This window comes from Dermacentor albipictus, chromosome 5, assembly GCF_038994185.2.
Source record: "Dermacentor albipictus isolate Rhodes 1998 colony chromosome 5, USDA_Dalb.pri_finalv2, whole genome shotgun sequence".
In the NCBI taxonomy this organism is placed as follows: Eukaryota; Metazoa; Arthropoda; class Arachnida; order Ixodida; family Ixodidae; genus Dermacentor; species Dermacentor albipictus.
The window spans coordinates 8854385-8880832 of record NC_091825.1 but is presented as its reverse complement, the minus strand read 5'-3'; the positions used below and the strand labels follow the sequence as shown (position 1 = coordinate 8880832).

The window sequence follows — 26448 nt, the reverse complement described above, 5'->3', positions numbered from 1 at the left end:
TTTTTAAGTGTTTTTGAATTTTCTAAGGCTAAGCGCGTAGATTTTCAGTGAGTGCATGATTTGCACGGAGAAGCGTTCTTAGTTCCATTAGCACGTGTCCTGTGTGGACAGAAGGAAGCAGACTTTATGACTGGGTTGCTAGTGTGTGTGGAGGGCAGCCGTATTCTGACTTCTCTGATAAGTACGCGTGGAACAAGTTATTAAAATACGCATTATTTTAAGAGTTCTGCGGAGTGTGTAAGTCCCACAAGTTTAATTGTTCGTTTATGTCACGTGTCCTGTAGGACTTTCAGGGAGAAACGTGAGTAAGCGTAAATGAAAAGTTTGCCTATGACACAAGTATGCGTTCTGAATAGTGACCACAAGGCTAGCGCGCTTGTGATTACGTACTTGTGAGGTTGACCAGATTGTTCAGTGGCACCATTACGTGCAATAAGTACGCCACTGCGATAGATTGGAAACATGCTGTTCGTGTAGTTCGGCCACTTAAGTTATGTTCGGCTGTTTTCATTTGTTGTTTGCATCGTCAACGACCCTTTTGTTTTGCAACAACAATAGTACTCTGGTCTTGTCGGCATTCGAGGAGAAATGGATGGCTGTTTGGAAGGGTGGTTACAACTGTTTTGTCAAAATTGGAGAACTAAAAGATCAGGGTTGATTTTGACTCAGTAATAGCCTGGCGAGTCAGGGGTGAAGAGCCTGCGCTTACGCGTGGTGCAGCGCTGTGTTGTTTGGTTTGTTTGACGTATGTTCTCCAGGGCCCAGGATCCCGAGGGTTGTCAAACGAGGCTCGACCCCAGTACCCTGCAGCTTCTTTCAGCGTTCCTCATGGCCAGCGAATTGAGTTCACCAGCCATTCAGAACAACCGGGGCGAGGACAAGCTGTTAGATATGGAGCTGTTTCCTGCGATTACTTCGAGTTCCCCAAACCACTTCGAAACGCAGCGCAGCTAATTGAGGAATGCAGAAGCAGGAAAGCACATTCCAGAGGAGCACCCAGGCAAACAAGTTGAAGGCCACAAGACAGGTGCAAACCAAGACGGCGGTAATGCACCGTGACAGCCAGACGTGCCGGGAAGGTCCAAGCGTACCTCTTCATCACCTTTGAAGAAGACAATTGCTACCGCTGAGGGGCCGTAGCACCGGGAGCAGGTGAACCCTCGGACAATGGAGCATGATCGCCCCTTCCCTTCTCCTCCTTTAAAGAAGCGCATTGCACCACTGCGAGGCAAGACCGCAGAGAGCCGCCGGGTGTGACAACGCTATACGGGTGCCAACCATTGGCTGAAAGTGGCGTCATCTGAGCGGACTCTCCGATTGGTCAAACATGACGTGACTTCCAGTGCTCGAAGGGTTTATAAGAAGGATTCCAGAGAGACCAGAACATTCCCTGATTCCCCGATTCACCTCTCTCGAACTTCTTGCCGCGGGCCGCAGCGTCCGAGTTGCTGCCGGCCCGTAATGACTGTACGAATGTTACTTGTCGCTCGCCACCCCGTATAAAATGTAAAATAAATACTCCCAAGTTTGTTTTTTCATCCCGGAGTCCGTCCTTCAACCTCTACAGCCTTCGCCTCGAGAGATCAGGGGCGGCATCATAAGTGCAAACCAGATATAAACATGATTCCTGCGACTCGGATCGCAAGCTCGCACCTGTCACGAATGAGTTAGCGAGACGAGAGGCGCATGTCTCATTGACAGTGTTGCATCCGTGGCGGTGCACCCAGCGTGATTGACTCACGCAAACGCTTTGCCATGTCTGGTTTCAACAGAGCAAGGACACTTATGCCTCAGGCTATGTAATGTCAGGCGACGTAAGGAAATTACCCTGCGTTCAGCGCAAAGCGGCTTGCTCCGCCCGCTTGGTTGTATATGTTATGGGTAGCTGCTAGCGCGTAAAACATGAAAGCTACCAATGCACAATACAGGTGCCGTGAGTACACACTGTACAAAAAAAAAAATAACGTAGAAATCATTGAAGATATTGACGAGTGTAGACCGCCCTATAACTACACCATCGGCGCAGGTGTGGCCGGCGGCGTAAGCATAACAGTCGGCTGCCGACTCTCGCGCGGCAGGTGCTTGATGCGCGCAAGTAGCTGTTATTGAGAATAGATGCGATGAAGCAGTGGGTGATGATTGAAGTTAGGCATGTGCAGTGACTGAAATGCACCTCTGTAAGCAGGGAGCGTCTTGTTATTCACGGAATGAACGAGTGCATGCGCAGCGGTTTCAGCGTCCCATTGTTTCATCGCAGCTGAGCACTCTTTCCCTTGGTGCAAACGAGATGGCGCCACCAGTCTCATGTCGGAGAATTTTTTTTTCGTCAGCCGTCGCTTCAGAAGATGCGGATTTCGAGTCATTCTGGCAGAATTGGCCAAACATCTGGCTCAGAACGTCATACAAATGACAAATTACGGTCAAACGGCACCTGTGCGCATAACTATAGCGTGAACAAGGCAGCGGTTCACGGGAGAAGCATTCATGAGAGGTACGCGAGAAAAAGACTATCGCTGCTTGCCGTTTTCACATGCGCACAGCAGACCCTCGGCATTCTGCGGCGTTGACACGGCTGCTCCACACATCAAACCACAAATCAACGAGATGAAAGACGAGGTTTTCAAACAGCTCCCACGAGGAAGCGGTGCAAATAGCACGGTCGAACAAAGAAAGCGCATTGCTGCAAACCTCAACTCGCCCTTTCGCGCGCTCAGTGTGGACGATCGCTCGCAATGGGCCTCGAGGTGGGTAAGCGTGACGTGATATCTGGTTTTGCCGGAGCTTTCGGAGGAGGCCGGTAGGTGCTGTGATTTGACAAATATTCACTAAAATAATTACTTTTCGCTCACTTCTCCTCAGAAAGAGTGTTGTTTTGGTCGCTCTCGGTGCGACAGCTATCACTGGAGACAGAAATCTCAGCGACAAATTTCTAATTCACTATCCCTTTAAGTACATGCCCGACCTTCTCAGCTTTTGTCATGTCGTGATCGGCTTTACGACAAAGTGCCATCACGTCCTGGATGTACGAGACATAGGACTCCATGAAGGATTGGGCACGGGGGGCCAGTTCCTGCTTTTCGAAATTTTACAGGCGGCTGGTTTGCCAAACAACTCTGTCAACATCTCTTTGCATTGGTCCCAGCTGGTTAGCTCCTCTTTGTGGTTTTCGTACCAGGCCTTTGCCGTGCCTCTTAGGTAGGACAACAGGTTAGCTAGCATTAGTCCCATTTGTTGATTCCACTCATGCGTTCGTACATGGCCACCCACTCTTCAACGTCAGCGCCATCGGTCCTGCAGAAAGTTCCAGGATACTTGGGTTGCACAACCACAACTGAGGGTGAGAGCGATGTAGCTGGCGACGGTGACGTTGGAGGCAGCAACGACTGATCCCACAAGCTCACCATCATTCATGGTGCGGACGGTGATGCGACGTCCACTACGGAGCTCCGTTTCCAGCCGTGGTACTCCGCACCTCCCACCAATATGTTATGGGAATGCTGTGAGTATATAAAGACTATATTTACAATATATTGCTACACTCGTGTGGTATTTGATTGTTTGAACGAGACGCGTGGGCGCCATCTCTCGAGAAAAGAGGAGGAAGAACGAACTGGTCTCATGCTGTGAATCTAACTGGTCAGTGCTGCAACTGCTGTTATAAATATAACCTGTATATAGTTGGTCGTCTTACTGACTCGTCCTTAGCGTAACATTGTGGTGGAGGTGGACCATTCCCTGTCCTTGCCACGGAGCTCCGAAGCGGCCGCACCGTCATCTTCTCAGCCATGGCTTCTCATGGAACCACCCCGTCGCCACCTACGCCTGCGGCGCCAACCACAATGTATGTTACGGTTCCTAGTTTCCGTTATCCTGGGACATTCTCTGCCCAAAATGACGTTGACGTCGACGACTGGCTCAGCATGTATGAGCGTGTTAGCCAAAGCCACCACTAGGACTCTACCATCGTGCTTGCCAATGTGATCTTTTATCTGGACGGAACACCATGTGTCTGGTTTCGCACCCATGAGATGGAGCTTTCCAGCTGGGATATTTTCAAAGAGCGGCACAATGCGTTGGCGGGCTAGTTGGTGCGAATCCATGAATACTTTGTTTAGCGCGAAACGACAGACACAAGAAAGACGACAGGACAAGGCGCTTGTCCTGTCGTCTTTCTTGTGTCTGTCGTTTCGCGCTAAACAAAGTATTCAAAGAGCGGCTTTGCGACCTATTTGGCCAGGTCAGGTCGCCAACAGGCTGCGCGAAAAGAGCTTGCCAAACATGTCCAGTCGTTGACCAAATCGTATGTCTCCTACATACAGACAGTGCTCGCGCTTTGCCGGAAATTCGACGAGCACATGACCGAGGTTGACAAGGTGGGCCAAATCTTAAAAGGCATCGCGAACGACGCCTTATATTTTCTCGTCTATCACGACATTTCTAGCGTTGATGCCATCGTCATAGAATGCCGCCACTTCGAGGTAGCCAAAAGCCGCCACATCGTCCCACAGTTTTCCCGCCTCCCAAACACCCCTGCCACATCCTCTTGCTCCACTCTTACTGCCACACGACCATTTCAAGAGAATGTCACATATATTGTTCGCCGTGAGATTGAAGCGGCGAGTACGGCCCCCCCTCATCCACGACCCCCTGACAGTGCCTTTGACAAAGCGGCCCCCACTATTTTCGTTATTCAAGCTGTTGTGCGGCAAGAAATTGCAAATCTTGGCATCCCTACTGCCTGCTCTGTCTCCCAACCTGATTCGGCACTCATTCTCATGTCCACAACTTGTAATGACCAGTATTTCGCTCCCAGACCACGCAACCCTGCCGAATGGCGAACCCCAGACAACAAACCGATCTGCTTCCGCTGCCGCCACGTTGGTCATGTATCCCGCCATTGCCGCACTACCTGGATACCGCTGTACTGGAGCTCATTCCCTGCTCCTCGGCCATACGCCGATGCTCGCCGTTATTCACCTCGCCGTCTGTACCCTACCTTTGATGCCCCTGACAGCCACTCCGCCGTGCGATCGCCATCGCCTCAACGCCGTCGCTCCCCGTCACCCCAACCTCGCCGCTTTTCCTCGCTAAGCCGACGGACGGAATACTAGGCCATGCAGCTCTTAAAGGTAGTGCTGCATCACGTTCATCCTCGCGAAATCCTCCGCTGAAGCTCCTCACCAACACGAACCTAATTGAAGTAGCCATAAGATCGATGGTGTTCCGTGGACAGCATTAATATATACTGGAGCCAAAGTGTACATAATGAGCACTAACCTATGTTGTTGCCTCAAAAAAGTTCTCATGTCTGCCTTCACTCGAGCCATACGCGTCGCCAATGGTGCCACTGTTGCCATCAGGGGTATGTGCATTGTTCACATAGGAATTGCTGACCACCAAGTTCCAGTCCTGTGCACCGTGCTGACCAGTTGCCCTCATGACCTAATCTTCGGGCTCGACTTTCTGATGACGCACTTTGCCCTCATCAACTGTTCCCCCGGTACACTGTGCCTCAAGCTTGCTCTTCTCAGACGTTCGCCCTGAACAACCGAACACCCTCTGCACTACAGCGTTTGTTCACTTACCTCCAAAAGCCCGAACCTTCATTGAATTGGCCTCAACGGCAACCGTGCCTGATGGCGACTATGTCGTAGTACCTATTCGTGATGTCCTCCTGGCGCACAACATCTCTGGGCCACACTCCATCGTAACCCTTGCCGCTAATCGAATGTGCCTCACCGTTATAATTTTGGTTTGACGAAGCAAGTGTTACCTGAAGGCATTGCGGTGGCCACGCTGCGGTCAGTGACAGACGACCACGTCACTGCATTTGCAGCCGACGCGTCTCCAGATCCTCCTTATTACCCGCAGGATGTCTTGAACCTTGACGACCCATTACATTCCATGGTCGCTTCGGACCTTGCACCTGACCAAGCAGCCGCCCTATATCACCTTTTGCTTTCCTACCGCGACATATTTGACACTGATAATTGACCAGTTGGTCAGACATCTCTTGTTAAGCATCGGATCAACAGTGGTGATGCTGTTCCCATTCACCGCCGACCGTATCGCATGTCCACGACAGAGCGGCAAATTATTCAGCAAGAAGTAAACAAGATGCTCGCCAGAGGCATTGTTGAGCCCTCGTCAAGTCCTTGGGAGTCGCCGGTCGTGCTTGTCAAAAAGAAAGATGGCACGTGGCGTTTCTGTGCTGAATACCGCCACCTAGACCAAATTACTAAAATGGACATTCACCCTTTACCACAAATCGACGCCACTCTTGTCTTCACGGTGCCAAATACTTTTCATCCATCGACCTTCAATATGGTTGTTCACATACTTCCGTCAACGAGAAAGGCCTAGAAAAGACTGCTTTTGTCACTCCAGATGGCCTCTACCAATTCAAGGTTATGCCGTTTGGTTTATGCAATGCCCCAGCCACGTTCGAACGGATGATCGACTCTCTGCTTCAAGGTTTCAAATGGTCCACTTGCCTTTGTTACCTCGACAACATCTGTGTGTTCCCTCCTACATTTGAGACGCACTTTGAGCACGTCGCAGCTATCCTTGACGTCTTCCGCAAGGCTGGGGTCCAATTAAACTCATCGAAGTGCCACTTCGTTGCACCGACAGATTACAGTGCTAGGCGTCGTCTATGCTTCCAGAGTACAACCCGACCCGGAGCAGGTTTGAGCAGTAACAGCTTTTCCTGTACCTCAGTCTGTCAAAAACGTCCGGAGTTTTGTGGGGCTCCATTTTTATTTCCAATGGTTCGTGAAAGATGGTTCGTTAACGGACACGACCGCATTATAGCCTATGCTGCCGGCTCCTGACAACTGCAGACTGCAACTATTCGATTACCGAACGTGACTGTCTTGCTCTCGTCAGTGCTGTTTTAAAGTTCCACCCATATTTATATGGCAAGCCCTTCTCAGTAATCACAGACCATCATGCGCTCTGTTGGTTTTTGTCGCTTAAGGATCCTACTGGCCGGCTCATTCGTTGGGCCCTCCGACTACAAAAATCCCCTACACAGTGACTTACAAGTCAGGACGTCAACACCAGGACACACATTGCCTCTTTCGCTAGCCAGTCGAAGACGCAACCTCTACGTCTGATACTGACACCGACGCCTGTGTTCTCTCTGTTTTTCCACTGCTCCAAGTCACCGACGAGCAGCGCCGTGACCCATCCTTGCGTATCATCATTGATTGCCTAGAATTGTCACTTGCTGACAGTCCCTTCGCTTATTCACACTTCAAGATGACGTACTCTACCACCACAACATTCACCCCGACGACACTTCTTTTGGCCAGGGCTTGCTCGCTCTGTTCGAAGATACGTAGCTGTGTGTGAGAAATGCCAGCGACGCAAGACACCATCGACGCTCCCTGCTGGGTACCTTCAACCACTCGACATTCCCGCGGAACCATTCTTTCAGGTTGGTTTGGAATTACTTGGCCCTTTTCCTTTTTCTACCTCTGGGAACAGGTGGATCGCTGTGGCCACGAATTACGTGACGTGCTACACCATCACCCGAGCGCTTCCTACAAGCTGCATCACAGATGTCGCCAATTTTCTGCTACGCGAAGTGATTTTATTACATCAAGCTCCGCGACAACTTCTCACAGACCGTGGCAGGACATTCCTATCAAAAGTAACCGTAGACATCCTGCAGTCCTGTGTCACGAGGCACAAGCTATTCACGTCATATCATCCGCAAACAAATGGCCTCACGGAGCATCTCAATCGCACTCTCACAGACATGCTCGCGCAGTACGTCTCTTCAGACCACACTGACTGGGACCTCGCTCTACCGTTTGTCACATTTGCTTATAATTCCTCGCGCCACGACACAGCCGGTTATTCCCCATTTTTCCTTCTGAACCAGCCCTGCCCCTCAACACAACCCTCCCTGTTCACGCGGCACCGACCAGTGAATATGCACTTGAAGCCATCGCCCGCTGTGCCCACGCAAGGGAAATTGCCCGTGAATGGCTTCTGAAATCCCAAGAGAGTCAAAGGCGTTTGTATGACCGGCGACATCGAGACGTGCACTTCCTGCCTGGTTCTTTGGTGCTTCTATGGTCTCCGTCGCGTCAGGTCGGCCTGTCAGAAAAACTGCTGTCTCGTTACACAGGCCCATACCGAGTGCTTCGTGCCGTGACTCCTGTTCCCTACGAGATCGCCCCTGGCGCCCCATCTGCTTCCCAGTCCAGTGATATCGTGCACGTTACACGACTGAGCAGTATCACCCTCTCAGTGATGACATTTAGACAATCTCAGACGTCGCTTCTGCCGCTGGGGATTATGCTACACGCGTGTGGTATTTGATTGTGTGAACGAGGCGCGTGGGCGCCATCACTCAAGAAAAGAGGAGGAAGAACAAACTAATCTCGCGCTGTGAATCTAACCGGTCAGCGCTGCAACTGCTGTTGTAAATATAACCTGTAAATAGTTGCTCGTCTTACTGACTCGTCCTTCGTGTAACTATATACAGGCTGAGTCAGAGCAGTTAACCCTTTGAAGGTTTTCGCCGTACATGAACGCGGCGGTTTTCTGTCCCGCAAGGTTTTCGCCGTACGGGTACGGTTTCGACCCTCCGTTTGAAATTTCGCGCCATTATGACGATTCGTATTCACTGGGAGGTGCTGCCACCTCTTAGGGCTTACAAGAAGCGTTTGAAATTTGCGCTTTCTTGGGGAGGTAAACAGAACTGATTTCTAGCTTCAGCGCGTCGCGCAGACTGCGGCAACACACCCCTTTGGCGGTTTCGGTTTCACCGCGCGATTGCAACGGAGGTACGTCATTTTTCTCTTTGTCGGCACTCTCTTGCAGAGGTGGTGGAAGTTGATTTCTATATTGATTGATGCTGCTCTTAGCTTGTTTATAACCGCCGCTCACGACGTATTCCCGCTCTCAGTGGCAATGCGCTTTTGAGGTTTCGGTTCCTCTGCATGATCGCAACGGAGGCGGGCGAAACGTGATTTTTCTCTTTGTCAGACCGCTATCGCAGGGGCGGCGGAAGTTGATTTCTATCTTGATTGGCGCTGCTCTTAGCTTGTGTATCACCGCCGCTCACGAGGTATTCTCGCTCTCTGCGGCAACGCGCTTACGCGAGAGGGTGCCTCAGACCTTTGCCCAAGGCAGCCGCACGCAGAGAGGATGTCATGTGTGCGCCAACACAACTCGTCGCTCCGACAGAAGAAAATACACGCATTTCAGGTGTGCAGACTGCGATAAGGCACTGTGCGGAGACCCGTGTTTCAAGGAGTACCACTCTGAAGCACTATTGAACATTTTGCAGTTCTGAGGGATCCAACACCAAAATACTGTTCCTACTTTTTTTTTTCACTATTTATTCCCGACTTTATACATCTTGTAGATTCAAGATCCGCAATAAAGTAATTTGACCACCTGGGAAAGTTTTTTTCAAAATAATTCGACCCTGGCAAAGGGTTAAGATGGCTGACCACCAACAACACAAAGCAGCTAGCATCTCCAATATTCTTTGTCCTCTCTCTTCTTTCATCCTGCCGTAACAATATTATTGCCACAGGTGGGTTTATGAATCATTTGTACTAGGGAAAAGTCTAGGGTAAGCTTGATGAAATCGTTGTAGTGTTGGCAATGTGATGTTAGGTTAGCCGAGTTAATTTTGGGGTAATTAATATCACCAAATAAGAATATGTTCACTTTTGGAAATTTCAAAGTAATTTTGCTAAGATTTTCATACAATTAAGACGTGAACATATTGTTGCTGTGTGATGGTAAGCAACATGTTCTAAATGCGTTCTTAGAATGTGAAGATGGTACGCACACTCAGGTTATTTCAAATGGGCTTGAAATACAGAGTGGAAAGGCAGTAATATTCTTCTTTACGGCTGTCAACACCCAGCTGCCCCTTATTCCATCCCTATCTTAACGATAGATGTAGTCAACTGATAGCTGTAGGACTTCATCATCGGCGATCTTTGAGTGAAGCCACACTGCTATGAGTAGTAGATTATCACAATTGTTTTCTAGATGTGAGCAAACTTCAACTCGTTTTGGGAGTGTGCTGCGCATATTCGTGAAAGATATTGAAAGCTGCACTACAGCATTATGGACGCTTGAAATCTGAGGTGATTGACAACCTGAAGAAACTGCCTGCCTTTGAAACTAATCTAGATTGAATGGTGCTGTGAGTGTCAGCACAGTAAGTGAACATAGTATTTTTCAATCCGCAGTTTATTGACAGCTAGCTTAAATGGCACATTTTCGGACTTTATAAATTCAATGAACTTTTTTCTGGCTACACTTGTTTGCAATTAAAAGCCTTCACTAACAGAAAAATTTGTATTTTTGAACTTTTAAACGTTTTTAATTGCTCTCTGCTTGTCCTCAAAAAAGGTCAATGTTGTTACAACCTGTCTGCATTACCCCACTTAATATTTGCCAAACAACATTCACGCTCAACTTGAAAAGGTTCAATTGTAACACCAATCTCTTCTAAACATACATAAATGACTGCCTTCTGATGCTGACCATGTTTCATTGGAATCATCGTTCGTCGATTTTCAGTACTATCGCATCTAGATTCTATAGTCGTAAGTTGTTCACATAATGGAATAATAGCTTCAGGCAGGCGAACTTGTAATGCATCTTGTTTCCCCCCCTCCCCCACGATGACATCTCAACCTCAAGAACACATATTCTTGAAGATAACCATTGCAGTTCCACATTGATAGATGCTTGCCAATGCTTAAGTGCGTGCATTGATAGATGCTTGCCAATGCTTAAGTGCGTGCAAATTGCCATGCGTATCTGCCTGTCCGCTTTCAATTCTCGTTACAGTTTCTAAAATGGCAATTAGCATTTCTTCAGTAGAAGAAATTCCTCATTACGAAGTGCCACATAAATAGCATGGATACTTGTTCATTGAAACAAAGACTGCTGGCAGTACAAAGTTATGGTATCGATTTCCACCAAATGCTTTGAATAGAGAAAACATTATAAAAACACACGGTATGTGAAAGCCGACCCACCTGGGCAGCACATCTCGGCCAAGTGGCGGCCTTGTAGCCACCAGTGCAGCTACAGCAGTGGGCAGGGCAGTGCCCTGTGGCTCCAGCTGGTGCAGTGTCTCGGCAGCCAGCCACACCTGGGCTCTGCGCACATGCAACTCCTGCCTGGGATGAGAGAACCAATTCACACCATGTATTCAGACTGCACATTTTGCCTTAGTCATACTTTTAACAATCTTACCAAACTTATGAACAAAACAAAAACGTGCTTACTGGTTGAGGACTGAGGCAGCCCGCTCCTGCAGCTGCTGCATCAGCAGGCAATGCCAGTCTCGGAGCAAGCACAACCACCCACTCTGGTCGTCCACATCGCTCCCGCTGTGCAGGCTCAGCTGCAAGGCGAGAAACTCTAGAGACAGCACCTGCATTCGCCAAACAACAGCCTCCGTCACGTGTGCACACTGCTTTCCCTGCCATGCTGCGATGGTGCCGCCTTTACGTTCCCCGGCGAGGCCTATAATTGTTTGCCCCTCTGGGATACCAGCTCCATTCTTGCCCCACAGTCACCCAGCGACTTGTGCTGTTTGTCATTGGTGCACTCAGTCCCCAGGGTCAGGCACCTTCAACATATAGGCAAGTTAAACCTATTAGCTGTTGTAGCCTTCAGTTCCTTTCAAGCATTTTTAAGAAGATTCCACAGCTGCCTTGGTCCTCCAGAGCAAAAGTAGAAAATTATCTATTAAGAAAGTCATCAGGAAAGGAGACACAATCTCTCCAATGCTATTCACTGTATGCTTAGAAGTATCAAGAAATTGGACTGGGAAGGCCTTGCTTACATGAATTCCCACAGTGCATGGGATCTGCATAATTTCTTCTAGATTTAAATATTAGGTTTTTAAATGAACATGTCTGCTGGTGCTACTATTCACTGCGAGTGAGAGAACTGTTGCCCCATGACCCTGCCTGCTCAAAAATTGTTAAAAGAGTTACAGCGACACTCTGCCTACGGTCCATGCCTAGAAGGTCGGGTGTGCACCAGCTCAAGCCTAGTTTCGAACATCAGGTCCGGCAAGTTTTAAAATGCCAGATTTCCTCATTTGGTTCGGTTACTGAAATCCTGCTGAAGAACCTCAAAGGTAGCAATAATCCCAAGGTGGGCGACGGAGGTGAGCAGGATTTCCGAAGAAAGGCACAAGTGGTGGTGCGTTATTTTCACAAGATGAGCCACAACCTCAAGAAGGTGGCTGACAGGTGTCCGTTACCTGTTGTGCCCTGAACAAACTGGCTTGCCTGTGCTCCCGAATCGCATGATGTACTGTGCAAACATACAAAGTGAAGCAAGCAAAACATCTCGTGCAGTGTTCCACAGCAGGGGTCTACTAGGTACCGCTAAGTTTCTGAACAATTTACGTCTGGCACACCTACCGTTGTCATCATCATCAGCAGCAGCCTGATTACGCCCACTGCAGGACAAAGGCTTCTCCCATACTTCTCCAACTACCACGGTCATGTACTAATTATGGCCATGTTGTCCCTGCAAACTTCTTAATCTCATCCGCCCACCTAACTTTCTGCCGCCCTCTGCTACGCTTCCCTTCCCTTGAAATCCAGTCCGTAACCCTTAATGACCATCGGTTATCTTCCCTCCTCATTACATGTCCTGCCCATGCCCATTTCTATTTCTTGATTTCAACTAGGTTGTCATCAACTCGCATTTGTTCCCTCACCCACTCTGCTCTTTTCGTATCCCTTAACGTTACACCCATCATTCTTCTTTCCATAGCTCGTTGCGTCGTCCTCAATTTAGGTAGAACCGTTTTCGTAAGCCTCCAGGTTTTTGCCCCGTAGGTGAGTACTGGTAAGACACAGCTAATATACACTTTTCTCTTGCGGGATAATGGCAACCTGCTGTTCATGATCTGAGAATGCCTGCCAAACGCACCCCAGCCCATTCTTATTCTTCTGATTATTTCAGTCTCATGATCTGGATCCACAGTCACTACCTGTCCAAAGTAGATGTATTCCCTTACCACTTCCAGTGCTTCACTACCTATCGTAAACTGCTGTTCTCTTCCGAGACTGTTAAACATTACTTTAGTTTTCTGCAGATTAATTTTTAGACCCACCCTTCGGCTTTGCGTCTCCAGGTCAGTGAGCATACATTGCAGTTGGTCCCCTGAGTTACTAAGCAAGGCAATATCATCAGCAAATCTCAAGTTACTAAGGTATTCTCCATTAACTCTTATCCCCAATTCTTCCCAATCCAGGTCTCTGAATACCTCCTGTAAACACGCTGTGAATAGTATTGGAGAGATCGTATCTCCCTGCCTGACGCCTTTCTTTATTGGGATTTTGTTGCTTTCTTTATGGAGGACTACGGTAGCTGTGGAGGCGCTATAGGTATCTTTCAGCATTTTCAGATACGGCTTGTCTATACCCCGATTGCGCAGTGCCTACATGACTGCTGAGGTTTCGACTGAATCAAAATGCTTTCTCATAATCAATGAAAGCTATATATAAGGGTTGGTTATATTCCGCACATTTCTCTATCACCTAATTGATAGTGTGAATATGGTCTATTGTTGAGTAGCCTTTACGGAATCCTGCCTGGTCCTTTGGTTGACAGAAGTCTAAGGTTTTCCTTAGTAAATACTTTGTAGGCAACGAACAGTAAGCTGATCGGTCTATAATTTTTCAAGTCTTTGGTGTCCCCTTTCTTATGGATTAGGATTATGTTAGCGTTTTTCCAAGATTCCGGTACGCTCGAAGTCATGAGGCATTGCATATACAGGGTGGCCAGTTTCTCTAGAACAATCTGCCCACCATCCTTCAACAAATCTGCTGTTACCTGATCCTCCCCAGCTGCCTTCCCCCTTTGCATAGCTGCCAAGGCTTTCTTTACTTCTTCCGGCGTTACTTGCGGGATTTCGAATTCCTCTAGACTATGCTCTCTTCCATTATCGTCGTGGGTGCCACTGGTGCTGTATAAATCTCTATAGAACTCCTCATCCACTTGAACGATCTTATCCATATTAGTAATGAGATTGCCGGCTTTGTCTCTTAACGCATACATCTGATTCTTCCCTATTCCTAGTTTCTTATTCACTGTTTTTAGGCTTCCTCCGTTCCTGAGAGCATGTTCAATTCTATCCATATTATAGTTCCTTATGTCCACTGTCTTACGCTTGTTGATTAACTTCGAAATTTCTGCCAGTTCTGTTCTAGCTGTAGGGTTAGAGGCTTTCATACATTGGCGTTTCTTGATCAGATCTTTTGTCTCCTGCGATAGCTTACTGGTATCCTGTCTAAAAGACTTACCACCGACTTCTATTGCACGCTCCTTAATGATGCCCACAAAATTGTCGTTCATTGCTTCAACACTAAGGTCCTCTTCCTGAGTCAAAGCCGACTACCTGTTCTGTAGCTTGATTTGGAATTCCTCTATTTTCCCTCTTACCGCTAACTCATTGATCGGCTTCTTATGTACCAGTTTCTTCTGTTCCCTCCTCGATTTAGGCTAATTCGAGATCTAACCATACTATGGTCACTGCAGCATCCTATGCCATCCTATGCTCACTGTAACGTACCTTGCCGAGCACGTCCACATCTTGTATGATGCCAGGGTTAGCACTGAGTATGAGGTCTATTTCATTTTTAGTCTCGCCGTTCGGGCTCCTCCACGTCCACTTTTGGCTATCCCGCTTGTGGGGATCGCACGCGCATCCCGATATCTCCGGAGCAGCCACGCGGTTATCACGCGATAATCACGTGCTCGCTCGCGGAGGGTCGCGGGGAGAAGGCACCTTCGCCGCTCCCGCTGCTCTTCGCGCCTGGCCACGACGCTGCAGCCAAGGCACCCCGTTCCCTCCTTTCCCTTTCTTGGAACTGGGGAGACTCCCCTCTCCGCCGCTCGGGGAGAAGCGCTATTCCCCCGATGCATCTTTGTCTTTCGGCTGACGAGCTTGCGACTGGCCGCATATCAATTCAGCCGCTGAGACCGCCACACACCATCCCCCTGTGGCGCCCGGCCTTTGTGTGCGACTCACCGCCCCAGGGCCCGAGCGCGGATCCACTTTGGGTGAGCTGAACTCTTATCAGCCTCTTTTGTGGTTCCCACATTGTGCGGTTTGTTTCACCCCAGACGTGCGGAATGCTCCGCTGCTGTGGTTTTGTTTTGTGTTGTATTTGTATGTGTTGTGGCTGTTGTCTTTTGGAATATTTGTACTCTAAGGTGAATAAACACCTTAGGTCGAGACTCACCCTGTCCCCCCCTGGCCTGAACCCGCCGTGGTCGCAACTCACTGCGAACCACGGGTTAGGGGTCACAGCTCTGACTGCTAGGGCTGCTGCAAAAGTGCTAGAGAGCAACTGCCGCTCCATCGGCGCTGTGCGATCCAGAGAAGGGTCAGGTACGCACGTGCGAGCCTGAGTAATACCCCTATACGCTTGCGGAAGAAGGTATTCATTATCCTCATATTACTCCGTTCCGCAAACTCTACGAATAACTCTCCCCTGCTATTCCTAGTGCCTATGCCATATTCCCCTACTGCCTTGTCCCCAGCGTGCTTCTTGCCTACCTTGGCATTGAAGTCGCCCATCAGTATAGTGTATTTTGTTTTCACTCTACCCATCACTGATTCCATGTCTTCATAGAAGCTTTCGACTTCCTGGTCATCATGACTGGATGTAGGGGCGTAGACCTGTACAACCTTCATTTTGCACCTTCTATTAAGTTTCACAACAAGACCTGCCACCCTCTCGTTAATGATGTAGAATTCCTGCATGTTACCAGCTATATTCTTATTAATCAGGAATCCGACTCCTAGTTCTCGTCTCTCCGCAGAGCCCCGGTAGCACAGGACGTGCCCGTTTTTAGCACTGTATATGCTTCATTTGTCCTCCTAACTTCATTGAGCCCTATTATATCCCATTTACTGCCCTCTAATTCCTCCAACAGCACTACTAGACTCGCCTCACTAGATAATGTTCTAGCATTATCAACGTTGCCAGGTTCATATTCCAATGGCGGCCTGTCCAACGGCCTACCGTTATGTGAACTACCAAATGAGGGAACAAGCCGACAATTTAAAGAAGGATATGAGCGCGCATCTTTCGGCGCATTGCAGATCGTACTGCTGTGAGCCACGTTTTTCTGAGGTGAGGATCCTGGGTAGGACTAGAGAAAACCACACGCGAACTGCTAGAGGCATATCATGCTATGGTCAAGCTTGTGTTAGTCAAACATCTGTTTTGTGATATGAGGGGGAAATGAAACTGCTAGGTTTGTAGCATGCAACATGACTTGTTGTTTGCTCTTTGCCACCCCCTGGTGTAAAGAGTTTGTGTGCGATATATATGTAGCAAGCTTTGCGCCTAATAACCAGTTGTGAGTATTGGCGGCGAGGAGTTACGGAGTCGCCATCTATTGGAAGCGCCTCGCTGGCGTAGTATGAGGGATCACGTGGCGCGCTCCTCATAGGTTTTGCTGTCAGCGCTCACTGAAAACACCACGCGCGAGCTCTCCCGGACATTTCTGTAAGTACTTTCGAAACGAGAGAAGTTTCTTACTGTCTAAATAATAATCTTGGGCAAACTGAAAGCACACAGTCGTTTACAGACGCTATCTCTTTACCGAATACGTACAGCGAACGCCACTACGCGCGGTCGCCGCGAGTCTCCCGAACCGGCTTCTTGCGTGAAAGGTAGGTAAACGCTGAGAGCAAACTATGTGAAATGTGTTCTTATAGTGTTTGTATAACTAAATGGAGCGTAATAGAACGAAGCCTCAATGCAGCGATCGCGCAGATTCGCAGCGACCGACTGAGCGTCTGCATGCTTGTCCGCGTACTGTTTCGCTTTCTCCGCGCGCGCGTTTTCACACCGTGCCATGAGCTTTTAGGCCGCAGAATATGAGCATTGGCAGTATACAAGCAACCATTGTTGCGTGGGCGCTATCAGAGCTGTTCAAAAATAATTTCATTGTAGAGACTTCGACGCCTACGGGGACTGTGATGTGCCGTCGCGACGATTCAATCTTTTTTTTCTTCTAACTTCTTTGACTTTTCAATGCTATTTTTCGAGTTGCGTCGCACTGTATGTTTATCGGTGTTCTCAGCGTGCAATTTCCCGCTGCTCCTTTTTTGTAATCCAATGCATTAATTCATAACACAAACATGACCATATGCCATGCTTTTTTTAAATGTGCTTCTTACCGCTGCCTTTCCACTCCACTGAACTTGCCAGCATCTATAGCATCGACAAGTTCATAGACCAAACCGTCATGACATTAGTCGGGCAGCGGACTCGGGCGAGCGTCTCGGTGCGCGTTTTCAGAACATCGCAGACCAGGCGCCGTAGCAGAAATCTTCCTCGCGTCTGTGCTTGCTGCATACCCGAGTTGTAGCCGATGAATGTTTGCCGGTTTTATGTTTCGCGAGCCAAGCTTCACACAGCTCCTTGTCCTGCGGCTACATGTGAATAAGGCTGACACCGGCCTCCGTTACGTGCGTCCGGCCCTGCGGCACCGAGCAGTAGCCTACCATGTTGCGCGCCTTCAAAGGCAGCCACTACCTATTGTAGTGCTTTCAAGCATTGTAAAGGAGACACTCGAAGCGGGAAAATTTTGCCACTAAATGAGGACCGCAGCGTACGAGGAAATTTAAACTCGTTTTCAGCTCGCTTCGGCGCGCCCAAAGCAGCCGACGCGGCCGCTATGTCCACGTGATCCCTCCTAGCACGTCACGCCAACGGTGGCGCCAGCTTTTCCAGTGGTGGAGCTCGAGGCCAATAGTGCCATCTCTCTGCTTTATCTGTCTATGCTAATCTTTCTTTCCAGGATTTTTTCGTAACAATATTATGCCGATGTCAGTGTTACACTTAACAGTGGACGTGCGGCTCGAAGGAGTTTCCGTAACATCGAAAGAAGAAAAAAAATCTTTTAGGACACATAGAAGCTGGGAAAGCTGAACTGATGTTAGGTCACCAGAGTGGTAGTTTGAGTACATTGGTAATCAATAAGAACATTAAAAGGCAAGAATTGGGCACGGACGAACAAAGGTACATACATTCAAGCCCACTCATATTCAAGTGCACAAAAATTCCATGTTACAACGGATAACTGTTAAAACTGTGTTGCATAAAAAATTAAATAGCGGTATGGCAGAGGGAGGCCAGTGCCCCTCTCCACCTCCTTCCTCCATCCGGGTACCGATGTACAGCGTTGTCCTCCAGTGAGGACAACGCTGAAGCGCCCTGCTCTACCGCGTCATCCCCGGTGTCGTCGCTTTCACTGTCGCCGTCTCTACACAATGTAAGCAGATTCGCGATGATCCCTCTTTCGTTAGAAGCACGTAGTTTCCAAATCTAAGGCAGTGCACTTTTCACCGGCAACGTCGTGCATTACCAATGATCAGCAGGTGGATCAGCCATCTTCCATTTCGGCAGCTAGTCAAACGAGGCTGAGAAACCACATGGCAAGGAATGGCCATGTGGCCAGGAATGATTTCAACACAATCAACAAAGACGAACACGAGTAATTAGGCTGTTCGCAGAACTGCACTGAATGGGGAGCCAGCAAACACTCTAGGAGCAGCGCAGTTGGCACGGTCCATTCGCGTTCGGAGGGGTGGAAGGGCGACGGGAAAAAGGCACACAGAGAAGGCTGGAAATGAGTGCGCAGCAGCTCGCATTTCTTGTTTTCTTTTTTTTTTTCAAGGATTTCGCATTTCGCTAGTTTTCGGGCACGAACACCCAGCAGCCAGACTTCATAGTTGCGACCGATAATGCAGCATAGGGTCATTCTAGTAAGCAGGTTATTTCACCATGGAAAACATACAAATGTTGACGGTGCAGCAGCTTCTCATTATTATACAGTAAAACCTCGTTAAACCATACCCGCTTAAACAGCAGTTTCGTTTTAAAAGCAGTAAAGTCAAATCCCCGACTCAGCGGCCATTGAACATAAATGTGTTTTGTATGCGCATAAACCGTACCAGCTTACTGCGTATGTATCAGTTAACACGTAGTGTTCCCACTTTTCGTCGCGCAAAAACAGTGGTGTACCGTCTCCATCGGGCAGCCCGGCAGAACAACAAGCCACAGAGATTGGAACACCGGCCTCCAAGCGCCTTGTGTATTCGTGCGTGAAGCCACATCATCATCTCAGCAGCATTCCAGAGAGTGTTATGGCGTCGCGTACAAGGACTTGCGTCATGCCGAAGCTTGGATAAAAAAGGCGCCGGATGCTCAGCATAGAAGAAAAATTACAGATCGTTCGTGCTATCGAACGTGACACGAAGAAGTCGGTGCTGGCACTGTTGACTACGGTGTGTGGCATTTGGAATGCAAAGAAGTTGTTCAGCAGTGCTGCTGAGACCGCGAAGAGATGTTGGCTGCAACATTCGACTTTTCGCCATCGTTGCTTCTGTTGTTGCCAAAGTGTCAGCTAGCAACAGTGATGAGGACGGCATGGAAAGTGACAGCACAGGAAATTCAGGCCCGACAGCGGCAGAAGCTGCGCGTTATGACAGCCTCATGAATGCAATCATCGCAAGGAGAACAGCTACCCGCAATGAAAAAGGTGCCCCGTGACTTCTGCAGTGCTACCGCACGCGTGCATAGAGAATGCATAACGCCAACGAGGAATCTGCCATGCAAGTGTTTGTCGAGAAGAAGGGGGCTGGCTGAAAAGCTGCCTCACAGCTTCAGTAAGTTTGAGGCCACTGTCGTCCCTCATACGCCACCGCAGCATCAAACGAAAATAACACTGTAGTCGCGCGAAGTAAATAAATACTGCATGTTTTTTTTCCTCTTTCACTGCACTTTCTCTAATTCCGTTTTTGACAGGTAAGTGGTTGATCCCATGCTATTTTGGTTAAACAGTACTACCATTCCGTATGTACTTTTTCCGAGCTCCAGCCAGCTACGGTTTAACGAGGTTTCACAGTAACTGATATTTTGTTAAAACCAGTAGCATTATAAGTGGGTTCGAATGTATACACACACATGCACACACACAGGTGCTACTTCCAACAACTTATTCATGCCATCCTGTTGCTACTTTATACACAACAGACATCAATGCAGTATGAGCAAACCAGTGATACACAAAGGCTTGACAACCTGTCAGTTATGGTCAGACAACGTACAGTAAGGAATGAAGTATATCAAACAGATTTTTTATCTGGCCATTAATAAATATTTCACAGCCCATTGAATACAAGCCCACAAAATGTGGCAACCATGTCGTAGAAAATGTAGCGAATTAACTAATTTCCAAAATGAAAAAAAAATTTCCTTGCTATATACTTCAAAGACTATACATTAGGCTCTGTTCTGCAAAAGAAATTTTAGTTCTTGGTATTGAGGTACTGAGGCTTGAATATTAGATAGCGCCTAAAATTTGTGTTTTGATAAAAGTACAAAAAGCATTATATATAAGGGGACATGGTATCAAGAACAAAAATTTTTGTTACTGGCTCTAGACACATCAATGTTTCAGAACACACATAATCCTGTGTACTGATTACAAATATACAATTACATTTTTTGGAAAGTCAATAAAAGAAAAATAGTTGCAATTCTTGTGTTAAAAATTTTGAATGTAACTTGCAAGAAATGTACTGCAATATCATAACTCGTAAGCAAGTAAGCAAATCGTAAGCAAGTATGTTCGTGGACGTTCAAAGACTACACGTTTGCATTTGGATGTTTGCATCTACACTTTAGCCAAAGTTATGAATTATAATGTTGCAGCTTTACAAATGCAGGGTGTCTACTAACTTGACATTTCCAAATTCCCTCAGTTTTCCAGGTTTTCCCTGAGTGCCTTTGCAAAATTTGCGAGTGACAAAGAACTTTGTTTCATTTATTTATTTGTTTGTTTATTTATTCATTCATTAATTCATTCATTCATTCATTCATACTGCAGGCCAACATACTGGCCCATGCAGGAGGGGCAATACAGTTGACAAGGTAATGACAATGCAACAAAGATATATATATCTTTGGAGAGGGCACGGCACATGGCCTGCAGAAAACATGCCTTAGCTGGCGTTACCGTCTATGCAGGTTTTGTCGTGGATTATAGGAGCGACGACTATGAGCGACACAAACTGGCTACCTATCAACGAACCTTATCGGGATACTGCAAGCAATGCGCGGGAGGATCGGCTGTCATCAGCGGTGAGGTCACCTCTGGCTCGACCAAAAAACGAGCAGCACATCCAGGAAGCCTTCACAGGGCACAGCACATGGCCTGCAGAAAACATGCCTAAGCTGGCTTACTGTCTCTGCAGGTTTGTTACCACGCCAATGCTGCATGTTACCGTAGTGACAATCGATTTTGGTTGCTATTGCTCTGCCTTCCCAACTGTATTGCTAGTGTGACTGATTGCTGGTCTGCAGTGCTGATGCTTTTGACGTCAGGTGACGTTGAGGAAAACCCCAGGCCAAAGACAGCTGAGATGTTGGAGCAAATCTTACAAAATCAGGCTACATTTGAATCTAAGATAGATGCTATGAAGGAGGAGGTATCCGATTTAAATACTAAAACTGACAAATTGACTGGCTATCTTAAAGTGCTTGAGGAAATGAGTGAGCATATTACTAGCCTGGAAACTATAGTTCGGCAACAGGAATAGAAATTAATTCACTATGAAAACAGGAGCAGACCCAATAACCTTATCGTTTTCGGCCTACCTGAAACTTCTGGTGAAACCGAATCAGACTTGAGGGGAGCCATTGTTGGTAATCTGTTCGAAGTAAACTTGGGCGTTATAGTGAAATCAGTAGACAGAATTCACTGGCTGGGCAAGGAAAAACCAAATATGTAGTTCAAGAAAAGTCATCATGAATTTTTATCATCACTCGGAAAAGGAAAATGAGCTCAACAACTGTAGAAAGCTGAAGGGGTCTACTATTGGCATCAGCAATGATTACGCGAAGGAAACTGTCGATGTCAGTAAGAAGTTGTGGCAAAGCGGCGAAGCAGAAAGACCAAATGGAGCAAAAGTGAAGCTGATTCATGATAAGCTTAAAGTAAAAGGTGAGCTCTACGAATGGGATCGAAAACGGAACATTCGTTGTCAGTGCAAGCATAGACAAGATAAACCAAAACGTCACGACGGCTCTGAAGCTTCCGCTCATCGCAGATCCCTTCCCTTATGCCTGGATCGGTGGATAGTAGGGGCGGGATCCCACCTCAGCATGCGCGATCACAGCTCAAATTTCTTCCAATAAATTTGTGAAGCATTGTAAACAAAGTCACAGATTTAGAATACTTACTTATTACATACAGTCCTTATGTTATGGTCATAACAGAGACATGGCTGAATAGTGTGGATAACTACATTGTACCACCGGGATACAAGATTTTTTGATGAGATAGGGACACTCGAGGTGGTGGCGTGGCGGTGATAAGTAAAAGCACAATGGTGGCAATAAAACTGGATTGCCATTTACCAGGAACAGTGTGGTGCAAGGTGAATTACGCCAACATTACGTACCTTACTGGAGCCGTCTACAGACCGCCTAGCACTCCGCACGAGTTTCTAGAGGACTTAAATATGTTTTTGTGTGATCATGTAAATGGAAACACAAGACTAATAATGGCTGGAGACCTCAACTTACCGCATATTAACTGGGAAAGCTTTTTAACTGGTCATGTAGAAACCCGTAGCGCTGATAGGCTATTACAGCTAATGTCATCATCATTTATTAACCCTTAAGGACCCTTAACAGGGCATTACATAAAGGGGGGGGGGGGGGGAGCAGTATTGAAATAACATATAAAGGATTGAATGCTATTCAACAATGAATCAACTAGGTTACAAGTACAGAGCGCGCACACGCACACAAGAAGGATACAGTAAAGAGCAGCGGAAAATACAAGGCAAAAAAACAAAAAAGTAAAAAAGTAAAACACACATCCTTCCATAGAAGGATGGGATGAAGCAAGTAATCAGGAATAAGCTAACAAATGAAGATATACTTTGTAATAAAAGATTGACACCCAACCGGACATTGAAATACAAGATAAAGTACACAAAACATAATGTAAATCAATATCTTCTATTGGACAAGGTCTGTAATGTAACAATAGTGTGAGAAAACAAAAACGTGTAGTTCAAGTTATTTAACAAAGAGCTCAGTTAAGGACTGCCTGAATTTTTCTGGATTTCACTGAAGAGCAACTACTTCGGGAAGGCAATTCCAGTCTTCAATGGCTACGGGAAGAAACAATTTGTTGAATGCAAGAGTCGAACCATAAAGGCGTTGGCCGCTGTTGGAGTTGAACAGGCAGCGAAAAGTTCGAGCCGGTGGCAGTAACAGTGTACCATTAAGGTTAAAAAAGTTGTAATATGGCTTATGGAACAGGCTGAGACGTGAGATTCTGCGTCTTACTGCTAAAGGGGGTAGTTCAAGAGATTATTTAATGTGGGTTATGCTGATGTGTGCATTATAGTTTGATGAAATAAATCAGGCAGCATGGTTTTGGACCGACTCGAGAGAGGTAGTTAAATAATCTTGGTAAGGGCTCCAAATCAGAGAGGCATGTTCGAGTTTGCTCCTAACGAAGGTTTCGTAGGCTACTTTCCTGATTTCCAGGTTTTCTCATAATCTCACACAAATTGTAAAAGACTGCACAAGAATCACCCCTACGTCACAGTCATTGTTAGACTTGGTCTTCATATCAAGTAAAGTGGCCGATTACACCATATCAATTGAGGAGGGTATATCGGACCACAGAGTGGTTGTGGTTGACGTGTTCTGTAACACTAGCATTCGAGCAAAGCGTCATGTTTATGCACATGTTAAAGACTACGGTCGTGCTGATGATACGACTATCATTTACTTTTTAGAAACATCGCTTGGCGAATATCAGATTATATCAAGGCTTGAGTCAGTTGAACAGCTTTGGAAACGTTTTAAGAAAATTGTGCAGTACTGTTTAGATAACTATGTACCTACTCGCACTAAAAAAACTAAACGAAGAAACCCATGGATAAGCCGAAAAATAATTCAGATGAAGCGCAGAATAAAAAGATTGAGCAAAAATAAAAGGTTCCCAATGGAAATATCTCGTGCAAAACAAAACTTGAAGGCAGAGATGGCGCAGTCTAACAAACATTTTAATGACACCCTCACTAACTTTGTGAAGAGCTCACCACGAATGTTCTGGCTGTTCTTTAAGGAAACGAATGAAGGAATTGAACAGATTGTAGAAGGAACGGAAGTAATTATGGAAAAGCCTGATATCGCTGACTGATTCAATCAATATTTTCAGTCCGTGTTCTCTACGAACCAGGATGACAACAAAGAATATGAATCGGCTCATACATTGCCACTTCAAGCAGATAATATTAATATTAACAGAGAAGGCATATTTGATCAGCTGCTCCTTCTGGACACGAAAAAGTCATGTGGGCCTGACAGTATACTGAATGAATTTCTGCGACGATTCGCGGAGTGGTTGTCGCATGACCTAGTAATTATATTTCAGAAGTCTTTAAAATGCCACTCGCTACTTCAAGATTGGCGTAGAGCAATTGCGGTCCCAATTTTCAAAGGCGGCAATAGAACAATGTTGAGCAACTATAGGCCTGTGTCTCTCACATCAGTGCTGTAAAAATATTTGAGCATATAGTGGCCAAATACATCAGACAATTTCTGGAACAAAATGACTTATTATGTCCGTGTCAGCATGGATTTCACAGTGGCCTTTCAACTGTAATGCAGCTGATCGAAACGATTCATGATTTCTGTATTGCTATAGATGCCTGTGTACAAGTCAGTGTTATATGCATAGATTTTATGAAGGCTTTTGAGAAAGTTTCACACCGTAAATTGCTTTTCAACCTTCGCAATGTCGGTCTTAGTGCAGATGTTCTTGATTGGATAGGAGCATATTTAAATGACCGGCAACAAGCAGTCAGAGTGGCAGATACTTTGTCGGGAAATCGTGAGGTGCATTCGAGCGTGCCGCAGGGTTCCGTACTAGGGCCACTACTTTTTATGCTATACATTGATGATATCTCAGCGGTTGTCCAATCACCTGCAAAAATTAAGCTTTTCGCAGATGACTGCCCAATTTATTGTCCGGTAACATGCAGGGAAGATCAATTTAAAATCAACAAGTGCCTTCAAAACTTATGCTCGTGGTGTAAAAATGGGGTATGGAAATTATTTTTAAAAAAAACACTTACACACACATAAAAAGAAAGGAAGTGATCTCATTCACATATAATATTGCTGATAATATACAGATAAAAGCATGTAGTTTCACATATATTGGCTATAACCATAACAGATAAATTGAACTGGCGTCCTCATGTTGAAAACATTTGTCAATCAACATACAAGAAGTTGTGCTACCTGCAAAGAAAATTGCGCCAGGCAAAGAAAGAAGTAAAGTTGATTGCATACAAGGCCTATATCCGTCCGAGCCTAGAATACGGTGGTGCTGTGTGATCAAAAGGTTTTAAAACATAAACTATAATGAATTCAAAGAATGTCAGTTCGCTTTATCGGCTCTAAATATCAACGACGTGACTCGGTAACTGAAATGTTAAAAATATGTAACTTGGAACCACTGGAATCAAGAAGGCAGAAGCAGCGATTGAAATTGCTTTTTCAAATACTACACGCAGATGTGAAAATAAACAAGGATGATTATCTAACGCTCTTTCACAAAAGGTTACCACGAACAACACGCAGTATATTCGTGCAACCAATTATCGCTCGAACAGAATTATTCCGCTTTTCTTTCTTTCCTGACGCTATTAAAATGTGGAATGAATTACCGAATGATGTGGTACAAAAAAATGCTATGAGTGATTTTGAGGTTGGTCTTGATAAGTATTTTGCTCACACTGTATAGCTTATTATTTGTTCCTTGCATGAAGCTGTGTTTTTTTTTTTTTCTACAATTGTTCAATGTGTTACAAATGTTCTCCTACAAATGATCTTCAATGTCTGTTCTATGTACAATTCAATTATGACCCTCCCTGTAACGACCCTCAAGTGAGGGTTAACACTATGACCAAATAAATAAATAAATATCATCATCATCATCATCATCAGCCTTGTTATGCCCACTGCAGGGCAAAGGCCTCTCCCATACTTCTCCAACTACCCCGGTCATGTACTAATTGTGGCCATGTTGTCCCTACAAACGTCTTAATGTCATCCGCCCACCTAACTTTCTGCCGCCCTCTGCTACGCTTCCCTTCCCTTGGAATCCAGTCCGTAACCCTTAATGACCATCGGTTATCTTCCCTCCTCATTACATGTCCGGCCCAAGCCCATTTCTTTTTCTTGATTTACACTAAGATGTCATTTACCCGCATTTGTTCCCTCACCCACTCTGCTCTTTTCGTATCCCTTAACGTTACACCCATCAGTCTTCTTTCCATAGCTCGTTGCGTCGTCCATTTAAGTATAA

General features: G+C 46.5%; 1 protein-coding gene across 9 annotated transcripts in view; it reads right to left on the bottom strand.

Moving 5' to 3' along the window:
• Positions 1–26448, bottom strand: part of tefu (Serine/threonine-protein kinase tefu) — a 1084056-nt gene that overhangs the window by 863914 nt on the left and 193694 nt on the right. For 8 of the 9 annotated variants that reach the window (XM_070538252.1, XM_070538256.1, XM_070538258.1 and 5 more), the window contains 2 exons: positions 11280–11428; positions 11028–11171 (listed from right to left, as the gene is read on the bottom strand). In XM_070538252.1, the coding sequence (XP_070394353.1) occupies positions 11028–11171; positions 11280–11428 (293 nt within the window). The remainder of the gene's footprint in view (positions 1–11027; positions 11172–11279; positions 11429–26448) is intronic. The other variant, XM_070538254.1, reaches the window with a different exon arrangement.